The sequence below is a fragment of the Oncorhynchus mykiss genome, chromosome 8 (assembly GCF_057628025.1).
Source record: "Oncorhynchus mykiss isolate SJ-2025 chromosome 8, ASM5762802v1, whole genome shotgun sequence".
Lineage (NCBI taxonomy): Eukaryota > Metazoa > Chordata > Actinopteri > Salmoniformes > Salmonidae > Oncorhynchus > Oncorhynchus mykiss.
The window spans coordinates 2,686,547-2,703,591 of NC_143029.1; the positions used below are offsets into that span (position 1 = coordinate 2,686,547).

The window sequence follows — 17,045 nt, forward strand, 5'->3', positions numbered from 1 at the left end:
TAGTGAAGACCGATAATATAATAACAATGTCTTCTGAGATTTAGTTGGACAACATGGCTGTTGTCCAGTGTTACTTTAATTCAAGGTCGCCTTTGAGGTCAAATGAAACCAGACTTGACTTCTGTACATTCATTCTATAAAAAGGTCAATAGGCCAGACCTGTTCAATCGATTACAGAGACAGATCACATACATTAACAAAAACACTACAACCAGGATCGAATGAAGCACAGACCAGACCTGTTCAATCGATCACAGAGACAGATCACATACATTAACAAAACACTCCAACCAGGATCGAATGAAGCACAGACCAGACCTGTTCAATCGATCACAGAGACAGATCACATACACTCCAACCAGGACCGAATGAAGCACAGGCCAGACCTGTTCAATCGATTACAGAGACAGATCACATACATTAACAAAAACACTCCAACCAGGATCGAATGAAGCACAGACCAGACCTGTTCAATCGATCACAGAGACAGATCACATACACTCCAACCAGGACCGAATGAAGCACAGGCCAGACCTGTTCAATCGATCACAGAGACAGATCACATACATTAACAAAACACTCCAACCAGGACAGAATGAAGCACAGACCAGACCAGGAAATCGAGCTCCCAGTCAAATGTATTTTATAAAGCATCAACAGTGGCTAGGAAACCTCCCTAGAAAGACAGGAACCGGAAGGAACTGGGGCTGGGATGGGACCAGTATTGTCCTGCTGTGTGTTATAATATAGTGTGCTACAGCTTGGAAAATAAATACATGAGACTCTGGATAACAACATAATGTTTGTTTTCAACATCAGGGCTGTTTTCCTAAAGAAGTTACATCCACTTTGTGTTTTGTTTCCTTGCCACGATACTAACGAATATCGTCATACTGGTAGCGTCTCAGCCCTAGAAGAAACAGGCTCTGAGGGGTGACCAGTCCTCTACTGGCTGTACTGGGTAGACCAGAGGAACAAGGCTCTGAGGGGTGACCAATCCTCTACTGGCTGTACTGGGTAGAGAGGAACCAGGCTCTGAGGGGTGACCAGTCCTCTACTGGCTGTACTGGGTAGACCAGAGGAACCAGGCTCTGAGGGGTGACCAGTCCTCTACTGGCTGTACTGGGTAGACCAGAGGAACCAGGCTCTGAGGGGTGACCAGTCCTCTACTGGCTGTACTGGGTAGAGAGGAACCAGGCTCTGAGGGGTGACCAGTCCTCTACTGGCTGTACTGGGTAGACCAGAGGAACCAGGCTCTGAGGGGTGACCAGTCCACTACTGGCTGTACTGGGTAGAGAGGAACCAGGCTCTGAGGGGTGACCAGACCTCTTCTGGCTGTACTGGGTAGAGAGGAACCAGGTTCTGAGGGGTGACCAGTCCTCTACTGGCTGTACTGGGTAGAGAGGAACCAGGCTCTGAGGGGTGACCAGTCCTCTTCTGGCTGTACTGGGTAGAGAGGAACCAGGCTCTGAGGGGTGACCAGTCCTCTACTGGCTGTACTGGGTAGACCAGAGGAACCAGGCTCTGAGGGGTGACCAGTCCACTACTGGCTGTACTGGGTAGAGAGGAACCAGGCTCTGAGGGGTGACCAGACCTCTACTGGCTGTACTGGGTAGACCAGAGGAACCAGGTTCTGAGGGGTGACCAGTCCTCTACTGGCTGTACTGGGTAGAGAGGAACCAGGTTCTGAGGGGTGACCAGTCCTCTACTGGCTGTACTGGGTAGAGAGGAACCAGGCTCTGAGGGGTGACCAGTCCTCTTCTGGCTGTACTGGGTAGAGAGGAACCAGGTTCTGAGGGGTGACCAGTCCTCTACTGGCTGTACTGGGTAGAGAGGAAGCAGGTTCTGAGGGGTGACCAGTCCTCTACTGGCTGTACTGGGTAGACCAGAGGAACCAGGCTCTGAGGGGTGACCAGTCCTCTACTGGCTGTACTGGGTAGAGAGGAACCAGGCTCTGAGGGGTGACCAGTCCTCTACTGGCTGTACTGGGTAGAGAGGAACCAGGCTCTGAGGGGTGACCAGTCCTCTACTGGCTGTACTGGGTAGAGAGGAACCAGGTTCTGAGGGGTGACCAGTCCTCTGCTGTACTGGGTAGACCAGAGGAACCAGGCTTCCAGGGGTGACCAGTCCTCTGCTGGCTGTACCGAGTAGAGATTATAGGAGGGCATTGCCATTTAGGCCAGATCGTTCTTCAAGATGGTCAAACATAGATAACCAGTAGGGTCAAATTATAACTACTTTGGGTGCAGCAGTTCAACACTTCAGGAGTAAATGTCAGTTGGCTTTTCCCAAACCTTCAAGGACATAGGGGATTCAGTGTTCAATCAATAGACTGTAGCCACAGTAGAGGACAGTCTTCACAGTACTGTATAACATATTGACCAACGCATCAGCTTCATTTTCATGAATGATCTGTTCTCCGTTTGTCTAACATTGAGCTTCACATGATAGTGTGGATCTGGTTCTAACAGAGGAAAAGGAAGAGAGGGGGAGGAGACGTGTTGTTGACAAGGTCATAGGAGACACAGACAGAGAGAGAGAGATAGAAGCTAGGACTTATAGTTAAGCTCTGAAAACCAGACTGTATAATGTGTATAAGTGGAAGTAGAAGCCTAAGTGTTGTTGTTCATTAGTTTACTGCAATTAGGGGAGGGGTGGTAGGGTGAGGGGAGGGGTGGTAGGGTGAGGGGAGGGGTGGTAGGGTGAGGGGAGGGGTGGTAGGGTGAGGGGATGGGTGGTAGGGTGAGGGGAGGGGTGGGAGAGTGAGGGGAGGGGTGGTAGGGTGAGGGGAGGGGTGGGAGGGTGAGGGGAGGGGTGGTAGGGTGAGGGGAGGGGTGGTAGGGTGAGGGGAGGGGTGTTAGGGTGAGGGGAGTGGTGGTAGGGTGAGGGGAGCATAATAAAATTAACATTTAAAAATACCAAACCCTAACCACACTGCTAACCTCATGCCTAACCCTAACCACACTGCTAACCTCATGCCTAACCCTAACCACACTGCTAACCTCATGCCTAACCCTAACCACACTGCTAACCTCATGCCTAACCCTAACCACACTGCTAACCTCATGCCTAACCCTAACCACACCGCTAACCTCATGCCAAACCCTAACCACACTGCTAACCTCATGCCTAACCCTAACCACACTGCTAACCTCATGCCTAACCCTAACCACACTGCTAACCTCATGCCTAACCCTAACCACACTGCTAACCTCATGCCAAACCCTAACCACACTGCTAACCTCATGCCTAACCCTAACCACACTGCTAACCTCATGCCTAACCCTAACCACACTGCTAACCTCATGCCTAACCCTAACCACACTGCTAACCTCATGCCTAACCCTAACCACACTGCTAACCTCATGCCTAACCCTAACCACACTGCTAACCTCATGCCTAACCACACTGCTATCCTCATGCCTAACCCTAACCACACTGCTAACCTCATGCCTAACCCTAACCACACTGCTAACCTCATGCCTAACCCTAACCACACTGCTAACCTCATGCCTAACCCTAACCACACTGCTAGCCTCATGCCTAACCCTAACCACACTGCTAACCTCATGCCTAACCCTAACCACACTGCTAACCTCATGCCTAACCCTAACCACACTGCTAACCTCATGCCTAACCCTAACCACACTGCTAACCTCATGCCTAACCCTAACCACACTGCTAACCTCATGCCAAACCCTAACCACACTGCTAACCTCATGCCTAACCCTAACCACACTGCTAACCTCATGCCTAACCCTAACCACACTGCTAACCTCATGCCAAACCCTAACCACACTGCTAACCTCATGCCTAACCCTAACCACACTGCTAACCTCATGCCTAACCCTAACCACACTGCTAACCGTAATGCATAACCCTAACCACACTGCTAACCTCATGCCTAACCCTAACCACACTGCTAACCTCATGCCTAACCCTAACCACACTGCTAACCTCACTGCTAACCTTTCTCTCTCTCGGAGGAACTGAGCCCTAGGACCATGCCCCAGGACTACCTGACATGATGACTCCTTGCTGTCCCCAGTCCACCTGGCTGTGCTGCTGCTCCAGTTTCAACTGTTCTGCCTTATTATTATTCGACCATGCTGGTCATTTATGAACATTTGAACATCTTGGCCATGTTCTGTTATAATCTCCACCCTGCACAGCCAGAAGAGGACTGGCCATCCCACATATGCTCTCTCTAATTCTCTCTTTCTTTCTCTCTCTCGGAGGACCTGAGCTCTAGGACCATGCCCCAGGAATACCTGACATGATGACTCCTTGCTGTCCCCAGTCCACCTGACTGTGCTGCTGCTCCAGTTTCAACTATTCTGCCTTATTATTATTATTCGACCCTGCTGGTCATCTATGAACATTTGAACATCTTGACCATGTTTTGTCATAATCTCCACCCGGCACAGCCAGAAGAGGACTGGCCACCCCACATAGCCTGGTTCCTCTCTATGTTTCTTCCTAGGTTTTGGCCTTTCTAGGGAGTTTTTCCTAGCCACCGTGCTTCTACACCTGCATTGCTTGCTGTTTGGGGTTTTAGGCTGGGTTTCTGTACAGCACTTTGAGATATCAGCTGATGTACGAAGGGCTATATAAATACATTTGATTTGATTTGATTTTGATGCCTAACCCTAACCACACTGCTAACCTCATGCCTAACCCTAACCACACTGCTAACCGTAATGCATAACCCTAACCACACTGCTAACCTCATGCCTAACCCTAACCACACTGCTAACCTCATGCCTAACCCTAACCACACTGCTAACCGTAATGCATAACCCTAACCACACTGCTAACCTCATGCCTAACCCTAACCACACTGCTAACCTCATGCCTAACCCTAACCACACTGCTAACCGTAATGCATAACCCTACCGATAATGTTGCTGCTACCCTCTCTTATGACCGAAAAGAGCTTCTGGATATCAGAACAGCGATTACTCACCTCGAACTGACAAATATTTTACTTTAATGAGTCCGACGAGAAGGATACACTGCTATCCGGAGAACAGGCCCAAATCCCCGTCATTCGCGTGAAGAAAAGACAGAAGTACAGGGGGCGGAAATCAGGGTGCCTCGTCGGTGAGTGGGTAACCCGCCTCTACCATCCGTTCTATCGGACAACATGCAATCACTGGAGAATAAACTGGATGATCTCCGTTCCAGACTATCCTACCAACGGGATATTAAACTGTAATATCTTATGTTTCACCAAGTCGTGGCTGAACGACGACATGGATTGGCTAGGTCTTCTGTGCATCATAAGGCCACTCAACCAGCTGTATAAGGCCACTCAACCAGCTGTATAAGGCCACTCAACCAGCTGTATAAGGTCACTCAACCAGCTGTATAAGGTCACTCAACCAGCTGTATAAGGTCACTCAACCAGCTGTATAAGGTCACTCAACCAGCTGTATAAGGTCACTCAACCAGCTGTATAAGGTCACTCAACCAGCTGTATAAGGTCACTCAACCAGCTGTGTAAGGTCACTCAACCAGCTGTGTAAGGTCACTCAACCAGCTGTGTAAGGTCACTCAACCAGCTGTATAAGGTCACTCAACCAGCTGTATAAGGCCACTCAACCAGCTGTATAAGGTCACTCAACCAGCTGTATAAGGTCACTCAACCAGCTGTATAAGGTCACTCAACCAGCTGTATAAGGTCACTCAACCAGCTGTATAAGGCCACTCAACCAGCTGTATAAGGCCACTCAACCAGCTGTATAAGGCCACTCAACCAGCTGTATAAGGCCACTCAACCAGCTGTATAAGGCCACTCAACCAGCTGTATAAGGCCACTCAACCAGCTGTATAAGGTCACTCAACCAGCTGTATAAGGCCACTCAACCAGCTGTATAAGGCCACTCAACCAGCTGTGTAAGGCCACTCAACCAGCTGTATAAGGTCACTCAACCAGCTGTGTAAGGCCACTCAACCAGCTGTATAAGGCCACTCAACCAGCTGTATAAGGCCACTCAACCAGCTGTATAAGGCCACTCAACCAGCTGTATAAGGCCACTCAACCAGCTGTATAAGGTCACTCAACCAGCTGTATAAGGCCACTCAACCAGCTGTATAAGGTCACTCAACCAGCTGTGTAAGGCCACTCAACCAGCTGTATAAGGCCACTCAACCAGCTGTATAAGGCCACTCAACCAGCTGTATAAGGCCACTCAACCAGCCGTATAAGGCCACTCAACCAGCTGTATAAGGTCACTCAACCAGCTGTGTAAGGCCACTCAACCAGCTGTATAAGGCCACTCAACCAGCTGTATAAGGCCACTCAACCAGCTGTATAAGGCCACTCAACCAGTTATATAAGGTCACTCAACCAGCTGTATAAGGCCACTCAACCAGCTGTATAAGGCCACTCAACCAGTTATATAAGGTCACTCAACCAGCTGTATAAGGCCACTCAACCAGCTGTATAAGGCCACTCAACCAGCTGTATAAGGCCACTCAACCAGCTGTATAAGGTCATAAACAAAGAAGAAAATGCTGATCCAGAAGTGGTGCTCCTAGTGGCCGGGGACTTTAATGCAGGGGAACTCAAATCGGTTTTACCTAACTTCTACCAGCATGTCACGTGCAAACAGAGGGGGAAAAATCTAGACCCCACACACAGAGACACCCTCCATTTGGCAAATCTGACCATAAATCTATCCTCCTCATTCTTGTTTACAAGAAAAAACTAAGCAGGAAGTACCAGTGGCTCACTCAATACGGAAGGGGTCTGGACTGTTTAGCTAGCACAGACTGGAATATATTCCGGGATTCATCCAATGACGTTGAGGAGTACACCACCTCAGTCACTGGCTTCATCAATAAGAACATCGACGACGTCATCCCCACAGTGACCGTATTTACATATCCCAAACAGAAGCCATGGATTACAGGCAACATCCGCACCGAGCAAAAGGCTAGAGGAGCGGGACACTAAATCCCGCTATGCCCTCAAACGAACCATCAAACAGGCAAAGCGTTAATACAAGTCTAAGATTGAATCCTACTTACTCTGATGCCCGTTGGACATGGCAGGGTGAGCTGCCCAGTGATGCAAGCCTTCCATATGAGCTATAATGCCTTTTATGCTCGCTTCGAGGCAAGCGAGACTGAAGCATGCATGAGAGCCCCAGCTGTTCCGGACGACTGTGTGATCATGCTCTCAGTAGCCAATGTGAGCAAGACCTTTTTAAACAGGTCGACATTCACAAGGACATCCTGCCGGGCCGCCCCCCCGGGCAACAACACATCTGCCACGCTGATCCTCAACATGGGGGTCCTTCAGGGGTGCGTGATTAGCCCCCTCCTGTACACCCCTGTTCACCCATGACTGCGTGGCCAAGCACGACTCCAACACCATCATTAAGTTTGCTGATGACAACAGTGGTAGGCCTGATCACCGACAACGAGGAGACAGCCGATAGGGTTAACTCTACCTACATGTAAATATTACCTCAATTACCTCGACTAACCACATCTGTATTGGTACCCCCTGTATATAGTCTCCACATTGACTCTGTACCGGTGCCCCCTGTATATAGCCTCCACATTGACTCTGTACCGGTACCCCCTGTATATAGCCTCCACATTGACTCTGTACCGGTACCCTCTGTATATAGCCTCCACATTGACTCTGTACCGGTACCCCCTGTATATAGCCTCCACATTGACTCTGTACCGGTACCCTCTGTATATAGCCTCCACATTGACTCTGTACCGGTACCCCCTGTATATAGCCTCCACATTGACTCTGTACCGGTACCCCTTGTATATAGCCTCCACATTGACTCTGTACCGTAACACCCTGTATATAGCCTCCACATTGACTCTGTACCGGTACCCCCTGTATATAGCCTCCACATTGACTCTGTACCGGTACCCCCTGTATATAGCCTCCACATTGACTCTGTACCGGTACCCCTTGTATATAGCCTCCACATTGACTCTGTACCGTAACACCCTGTATATAGCCTCCACATTGACTCTGTACCGGTACCCCCTGTATATAGCCTCCACATTGACTCTGTACCGGTACCCCCTGTATATAGCCTCCACATTGACTCTGTACCGTAACACCCTGTATATAGCCTCCACATTGACTCTGTACCGGTACCCCCTGTATATAGCCTCCACATTGACTCTGTACCGTAATACCCTGTATATAGCCTCGTTATTGTTATTTGTGTTAATTTTTTACTTTAGTTTCTTTAGTAAATCATAATTGGTTAAGGGCTTGTAAGTAAGCATTTCACTGTAAATATGATTGAATTTGTTTGACATTAGAGAAGCTTCCATTTAAGAAGAGACCCTCTGAGTAAAGTTAGTGTGGGAGAGGTGGGAAAATGATTGTTATCCATCAATAATGACAAAACTCCTTGACAACTTAGATGGAAAGCTACTGAGGATGGTAGCTGACTCTATAGCCACTGCTATCTGTCACATCTTTAATCTGAGCCTAGAGGAAAGTCTTTGTCCTCAGGCCTGGTGGGAAGCCAAAGTCATTCCGCTACCCAAGAGTGGTGAAGTGGACTTTACTGGTTCTAACAGCAGACCTATCAGCTGCCAGCTCTTAGGTAACTGTTGGAAAAAAATGTGTTTGACCAAATACAATGCTATTTCTCTGTAAACAAATTAATAACAGACTCTCAGCATGCTTATGGAGAAGGGCACTCAACATGTACTGCACTGACACAATTCACTGATTGGTTGAAAGAAATTGATAATAAGACTCAAATTCAAAACGTACAATTATTTTTTCATTATTATTATTATTATTATTTGTAATCTAAATTGTCAGTACGATGGCTCACTGTTCGTTGTTGGCATTTCCTGCATAAGTTTGCCCACCTTGCCAATGACATAATATTAAAATGTAATACATTAAAATAATTGGCAACATCAAATGAATATGCCATCTTTTACAGTTTCTTCTTCTTCTTGTTGAGTTTAGTCACATCATTTCTCAATTTGCAGTCAGTCAGTCAGATGTGTAGCCAGACTTACTAGCCACTCCTGTTGCCCCATCTCATTCAACCATACAGTTTTTAAATTCCTCATCGCCCTGCCTTCCCAGCCCCTCCCATGGCCCTGCCTTCCCAGCCCCTCGCATGGCCCTACCTTCCCAGCCACTCCCATGGCCCTGCCTTCCCAGCCCCTCCCATGGCCCTGTCTTCCCAGCCCCTCGCATGGCCCTGCCTTCCCAGCCCCTCTCATGGCCCTGCCTTCCCAGCCCCTCCCATGGCCCTGCCTTCCAAGCCCCTCCCATGGCCCTGCCTTCCCAGCCCCTCCTATGGCCCTACCTTCCCAGCCCCTCCCATGCCCATGTCTTCCCAGCCCCTCCCATGGCCCTGTCTTCCCAGCCCCTCTCATGGCCCTGCCTTCCCAGCCCCTCCCATGGCCCTGCCTTCCCAGCCCCTCCCATGGCCCTGCCTTCCCAGCCCCTCCAATGGCCCTGCCTTCCCAGCCCCTCCTATGGCCCTACCTTCCCAGCCCCTCCCATGCCCCTGCCTTCCCAGCCCCTCTCATGGCCCTGCCTTCCCAGCCCCTCCCATGGCCCTGCCTTCCCAGCACCTCCCATGGCCATGCCTTCCCAGCCCCTCCTTTGGCCCTGCCTTCCCAGCACCTCCCATGGCCATGCCTTCCCAGCCCCTCCTTTGGCCCTGTCTTCCCAGCCCCTCCCATGCCCCTGCCTTCCCAGCCCCTCCCATGCCCTGCCTTCCCAGCCCCTCTCATGGCCCTGCCTTCCCAGCACCTCTCATGCCCCTGCCAAGTCATGTGAAATCCATAGATTGATCTGAATACTTTCTGAATGTTTGATTTAGCTGATGGCTTTAGGAGTTCAATACAGGACAGTAACATAAGCTTGCTAACTTCCTTAGTCCAGCTAGGCTAGCAAGCTAGCTAACGTTACGTTACCTCTAAACTTCAGTTCTGAAGGGAGAAAAACTATGGTTTCGCATCACTTCCCAACTGTCGTCGAAATGGATGCCCCGTCTGTTCATCCTGAAACTTCCTCTGATAATCCCTGGTCACCGTAAGCATCATTCTTGATAGCCGCAAGCCTCTGGCAGCGTTGGAGTAAACACCACCCCAGTCGCCCTCTCCCCTCCCTCTCCTCTCTCAAATTCAATATTCTGTAGTGGCATGAAGGGCAAGGTCAATGTTGCCAAGTGATACACATAACAAATATGAAAACAACAGCGACAACAATAGTAGATATAATACTAATGTAGTACCATAATACTAATGTAGTACCATAATAAAAATGTAAAAAAACTTTATTTAACTAGGCAAGTCAGTTGACAACAAATTCTTATTTTCAATGACGGCCTAGAAACAGTGGGTTAACTGCCTGTTCAGGGGCAGAACGACAGATTCGTACCTTGTCAGCTCTGGGATTTTAACTTGCAACCTTCCGGTTACTAGTCCAACGCTCTAATCACTAGGCTACCCTGCCGCCCCTAATGAAGTACCATGATACTAATGTAGTACCATGAAACTAATGTAGTACCATGATACTAATGTAGTCGGACGGACGGACGGACAGGCAGACAGACAAACAGGCATGGCTAAGACAAGGGATAACCAGCTACAGCCAGGAGGGTCTGGCATGGCTACAGACCAGGGATAACCAGCTACAGCCAGGAGGGTCTGGAATGGCTACAGACCAGGGATAACCAGCTACAGCCAGGAGGGACTGGCATGGCTACAGACCAGGGATAACCAGCTATAGCCAGGAGGGTCTGGCATGGCTACAGACCAGGGATAACCAGCTATAGCCAGGAGGGACTGGCATGGCTACAGACGAGGGATAACCAGCTATAGCCAGGAGGGACTGGCATGGCTACAGACCAGCGATAACCAGCTACAGCCAGGAGGGTCTGGCATGGCTACAGACCAGGGATAACCAGCTACAGCCAGGAGGGTCTGGCATGGCTACAGACCAGGGAAAACCAGCTACAGCCAGGAGGGTCTGGAATGGCTACAGACCAGGGATAACCAGCTACAGCCAGGAGGGCCTGGCATGGCTACAGACCAGGGATAACCAGGTAAGGCCAGGAGGGACTGGCATGGCTACAGACCAGGGATAACCAGCTACAGCCAGGAGGGACTGGCATGGCTACAGACCAGGGATAACCAGCTAAGGCCAGGAGGGACTGGCATGGCTACAGACCAGGGATAACCAGCTACAGCCAGGAGGGACTGGCATGGCTACAGACCAGGGATAACCAGCTAAGGCCAGGAGGGTCTGGCATGGCTACAGACCAGGGATAACCAGCTACGGACAGGAGGGTCTGGCACGGCTACAGACCAGGGATAAGCAGCTACGGACAGGAGGGTCTGGCATGGCTACAGAACAGGGATAACCAGCTACAGCCAGGAGGGACTGGCATGGCTACAGACCAGGGATAACCAGATACAGCCAGGAGGGGCTGGCATGGCTACAGAACAGGGATAACCAGCTACATCAGGGAGGGACTGGCATGGCCACAGACCAGGGATAACCAGCTACAGCCAGAAGGGTCTGGCATGGCTACAGACCAGGGATAACCAGCTACAGCCAGGAGGGTCTGGCATGGCTACAGACCAGGTCTAACCAGCTGCAGCCAGGAGGGTCTGGCATGGCTACAGACCAGGGATAACCAGCTACAGCCAGGAGGGACTGGAATGGCTACAGACCAGGGATAACCAGCTACAGCCAGGAGGGACTGGAATGGCTACAGACCAGGGATAACCAGCTACAGCCAGGAGGGTCTGGCATGGCTACAGACCAGGGATAACCAGCTACGGACAGGAGGGTCTGGCATGGCTACAGACCAGGGATAACCAGCTACGGACAGGAGGGTCTGGCATGGCTACAGACCAGGGATAACCAGCTACAGACAGGAGGGTCTGGCATGGCTACAGACCAGGGATAACCAGCTACAGCCAGGAGGGACTGGGATGGCTACAGACCAGGGATAACCAGCTAAGGCCAGGAGGAACTTGCATGGCTACAGACCAGGGATAACCAGCTACAGCCAGGGGGGACTGGCACGGCTACAGAACAGGGATAACCAGCTACAGTCAGGAGGGACTGGCATGGCTACAGACCAGGGATAACCAGCTACAGCCAGGAGGGTCTGGCATGGCTACAGAACAGGGATAACCAGCTACAGCCAGGAGGGTCTGGCATGGCTACAGACCAGCGATAACCAGCTATAGCCAGGAGGGACTGGCATGGCTACAGACCAGCGATAACCAGCTATAGCCAGGAGGGACTGGCATGGCTACAGACCAGGGATAACCAGCTACAGCCAGGAGGGTCTGGCATGGCTACAGACCAGGGATAACCAGCTACAGCCAGGAGGGACTGGCATGGCTACAGACCAGGGATAACCAGCTACAGCCAGGAGGGTCTGGCATGGCTACAGACCAGCGATAACCAGCTACAGACAGGAGGGACTGGCATGGCTACAGACCAGGGATAACCAGCTAAGGCCAGGAAGGACTGGCATGGCAACAGACCAGGGATAACCAGCTACGGCCAGGAGGGACTGGCATGGCTACAGACCAGCGATAACCAGCTATAGCCAGGAGGGACTGGCATGGCTACAGACCAGGGATAACCAGCTACAGCCAGGAGGGACTGGCATGGCTACAGACCAGGGATAACCAACTACAGCCAGGAGGGACTGGCATGGCTACAGACCAGGGATAACCAGCTACAGCCAGGAGGGTCTGGCATGGCTACAGACCAGGGATAACCAGCTACAGCCAGGAGGGTCTGGCATGGCTACAGACCAGCGATAACCAGCTACAGCCAGGAGGGACTGGCATGGCTACAGACCAGGGATAACCAGCTACAGCCAGGAGGGTCTGGCATGGCTACAGACCAGCGATAACCAGCTACAGACAGGAGGGACTGGCATGGCTACAGACCAGGGATAACCAGCTAAGGCCAGGAAGGACTGGCATGGCTACAGATCATTACAACTGTCAGTTCAGAAGTGCTCAGTCTTCATCATGCAGGTATCAGGGGGATGTTTCAATAGAGAACATTTGTCACATTGTTGCCAGGATTGAGCGAGAGACCAATGCTTTGGGATACAGCCAGTGGCGGTTCTAGACCATTTCAACTGGGGGGGCCAAGCTGGGGCCAGTTGTACTGTTAGAGGGGCCAGGCTGGGGCCAGTTGTACTGTTAGAGGGTCCAAGCTGGGGCCAGTTGTACTGTTAGAGGGGCCAAGCTGGGGCCAGTTGTACTGTTAGAGGGGCCAGCCTGGGGCCAGTTGTACTGTTAGAGGGTCCAAGCTGGGGCCAGTTGTACTGTTAGAGGGGCCAAGCTGGGGGCAGTTGTACTGTTAGAGGGGCCAAGCTGGGGGCAGTTGTACTGTTAGAGGGGCCAGCCTGGGGCCAGTTGTACTGTTAGAGGGGCCAGCCTGGGGCCAGTTGTACTGTTAGAGGGTCCAAGCTGGGGCCAGTTGTACTGTTAGAGGGGCCAAGCTGGGGGCAGTTGTACTGTTAGAGGGGCCAGTTACATGATTAACAGATGTAAAAAAAAAAAAAAAAAAAAAAAGAATGATAGCAGAAATTAGTTATGTAAAAATTATTTCGGGGGCCACAAGGGGGGCAGAAATTGTTGTCACAGGGGCACTGCCCCCCCCCCCCCACCCACCCCACCTCCCCACCCACCCCACCTCAGAACCGCTAGTGGATACAGCTAACACAGTTCCTATCAGTCTGCGCAGGGTCTGTACCTCTGGAGCCCTGCCCTCTCCTCATCTCATTGGTTAGCCCACTGCCCTCCTCGCATTGGTTAACCCACTGCCCTGCTCTCCTCATCTCATTGGTTAACCCACTGCCCTGTCCTCCTCATCTCATTGGTTAACCCACTGCCCTGTCCTCCTCATCTCATTGGTTAACCCACTGCCCTGTCCTCCTCATCTCATTGGTTAACCCACTGCCCTGTCCTCCTCATCTCATTGGTTAGCCCACTGCCCTGTCCTCCTCATCTCATTGGTTAGCCCACTGCCCTGTCCTCTTCATCTCATTGGTTAGCCCACTGCCCTGCTCTCCTCCTGTCATTGGTTAACCCACTGCCCTCTCCTCCTGTCATTGGTTAACCCACTGCCCTCTCCTCCTGTCATTGGTTAACCCACTGCTCTGTCCTCATCTCATTGGTTAACCCACAGTCCTTTCCTCCTCCTGTCATTGGTTAACCCACATTGGTTAACCCACTGCTCTGTCCTCATTTCATTGGTTAACCCACTGCTCTGTCCTCTCCTCTCCTCTCTAGCAGCATCCTGCATGATATGGATCACACAGCACTGTGGAGAAGCTCTCAGCTCTTCAAATGTTAAATTATGTACCGACCACCGCAGAGCGAGTGAGAACGCATTCCAATGTCTCGGTCAATACCATCTCTCAGGGAAAGACACAGACTTGCCTGTGATCAGAAGGGTTAAGAATATTCCCGACTCGACACATCACAGGCAGATGGTAACATGAATGGACTCACATACCAGACAACCAATCATTATCTAGACCAGCAGTTTGCCCTTGCTTCAAGCATTATTTTGAATCAATAGAAAACACAAGCTATTCGGGTCAACATTATGAATTAATGAAACAGATTGTGTATTCTGGTAAAGAGCGCAGATTATTTAATGCCTTTCCCGGAAAGAAAAAATAGTGTCAGACAATGTTTGTCTGTCTGTCGGCCTGTTAACAAATCAGCCCTCTAGAGCCGACTGTGAACGCAGCAGTTAAAGGAGACGGGACTCGTCTACAAAAAGACTCTGATGCTTAAAGCGCAGCTGCGTGGTGTGTTTTACGACCTCAAAACAGTCATTTTCCACTGGGCACAGACTTCAGTTCAATGTCTACATTTGGTTGGGTTGTCAACTAACGTGAATTCAACGTGAACTCAACAAATGTCACAATGTCATTGGATTTAGGTTAAAAGTTCGGTGGAAAAATTACGAAATGCCCTAACATTGATAACATATTTGGTTGAAATGACGTGGAAACGTTGATTCAAACCGTTTCTGTCCAGTGGTTCATCTGTTCTGTGCGACCCTCTCTTGGAAGCTGCCTGCCCAGGGGTGAGACAATGTAGCCGGGGAGAGAGGGGACAATAGACCGGTGTGACCCGCGGATTTACACAGCTAACCAAACCACCTCCATGTCCCCTTCCCCGGGCATTACGCACCACCACTGCAAACATACCAAAACACACTCCAAAATCTAAAGGTAACATTTTATACACTGATTATCTTGGCAATTAATAATTCATCCCGAATCCTCCAAAAATAACCGACAAAAAGCGACAATTAAAACCTCCTCCTCTCCTCACCTCACAGTCGTACAGATCGCTGAGTTGTTCAATGATCCACTCCTCCAGTATCAGTCTCTTCCGCAGCTCCTTCCTGTCGTACTTCACCGTCACTTTTCCCTGCTTCCTTTGGACCGGGTCATCACGCGGAATGGGGCCGGAACCAGCGCACCCAACCCCGGCCGGCGGCTGGAAGAACACCCGGCTGGCGGACGCGGGCAACTGGGCGCTCGTCTCGGTGCTGGCGGCTGACATCGCGTGTGTTTTGACGGAGTTAAAGAGAGAGGGACGCAGCAGGCAGACCTACAGTAGTGACAGGCTGAGCATGAACAGTTTTCAAACACCTGCTATTTAAAGCGCAGCGCGTCCAGTGGAGTACAGCCGAGGGGGGCGCGGCGTGCCAGCAGAATTCCATCAACGGACCTGAAGACCGTTCCTCTCTGTCAGATTATGTGATTAGTGCTGGGATGAAACGAAACTCTGCTCTCTACAGAAGGTGGCACCACAGGTTCAAAAGTTGAGTGGCAAAATTCGTACATCTTTACTGGGTCCTGGAGTTTTTCCTGATCTCATGACATGGTCAGGTAAAAGTCTACCGTACATGGTGGAGAAACAACCATAACTATAACTACTATAACCAGTCACTACCACAACTATAACCAGTCACTACCATTACTATAACCAGTCACTACCATTACTATAACCAGTCACTACCACTACCACTACTATAACCAGTTGCTACCATTACTACTGTAGTCACTACCACTACTATAACCAGTCACTACCACTACTATAACCAGTCACGACCATTACTACTGTAGACACTACCACTACTATAACCAGCCACTACCATTACTACTGTAGTCACTACCACTACTATAACCAGTCACTACCAATGCTATAACTATACCCAGTCACTACCAATACTATAACTATAACCAGTCACTACCAATACTATAACCAGACACTACCATTACTATAACCAGACACTACCATTACTACTGTAGACACTACCACCAATATAACTTATTTCACAACTGTCATGACTGTACTGTCAGGAGTCGAATGGGTCAGATGATCTTGGCTGATGGTTGATAGTAACCAGACTTCTCTCACCCACAGAAGTGGGACGGTTTGACAGCTCACACCGTGTCGTACATTAATGGAGAAGAGATACAGAGAGATCTCCCTTTCCAAAATCCACCAAAGAATGTTCTTTGTTAACATACCTTTTCCTGCTGAATCTCTGACATGTTCAAAAAACAAATACGGGGACAATATTTTTAACATAGGAATGTGTGGAATGGTCAGTGATGATCTATATAACGCTAATTAGTTGTTATTTTGTGATGTCATTAAAAAGGTTATCAAGGAAATACTGCAGCTTGAAAAGTATTTACACTACAGGTATGAAGTCTCCATGAATAATAATCAGATGAATTGCAACGCTGGAGATCACTCTGTCATGCTGATTGAGTTTGAAAAACAGACTGAAAGCTTCAAAAGGAGGGGTGGAATCCTTGTTCTTCCTTTGTCAACCATGGTTACCTTACCTGCCAGTAAGATTGCACCTAAATCAACCATTAATCGGATGATCAAGAACTTCAAGGAGAGCGGTTCAATTGTTGTGAAGAAGGCTTCCGGGTGCCCAAGAAAGTCCAGCAAGAGCCAGGGCCATCTCCTACAGTTGATTCAGCTGCGGGATC

The 17,045-nt window shown here is 50.0% G+C and overlaps 1 protein-coding gene across 1 annotated transcript in view; it reads right to left on the reverse strand.

Moving 5' to 3' along the window:
• The window catches only part of LOC118965476 (protein phosphatase 1 regulatory subunit 14C), a 91,348-nt gene extending 74,994 nt beyond the window's left edge, over positions 1–16,354 (reverse strand). Inside the window, exon 1 of the mRNA XM_036984533.2 lies at positions 15,361–16,354. Within this exon, the coding sequence (XP_036840428.1) occupies positions 15,361–15,594 (234 nt within the window). The 5' untranslated portion in view covers positions 15,595–16,354. The remainder of the gene's footprint in view (positions 1–15,360) is intronic.
• Between the last annotated feature and the right edge of the window lie 691 nt (positions 16,355–17,045).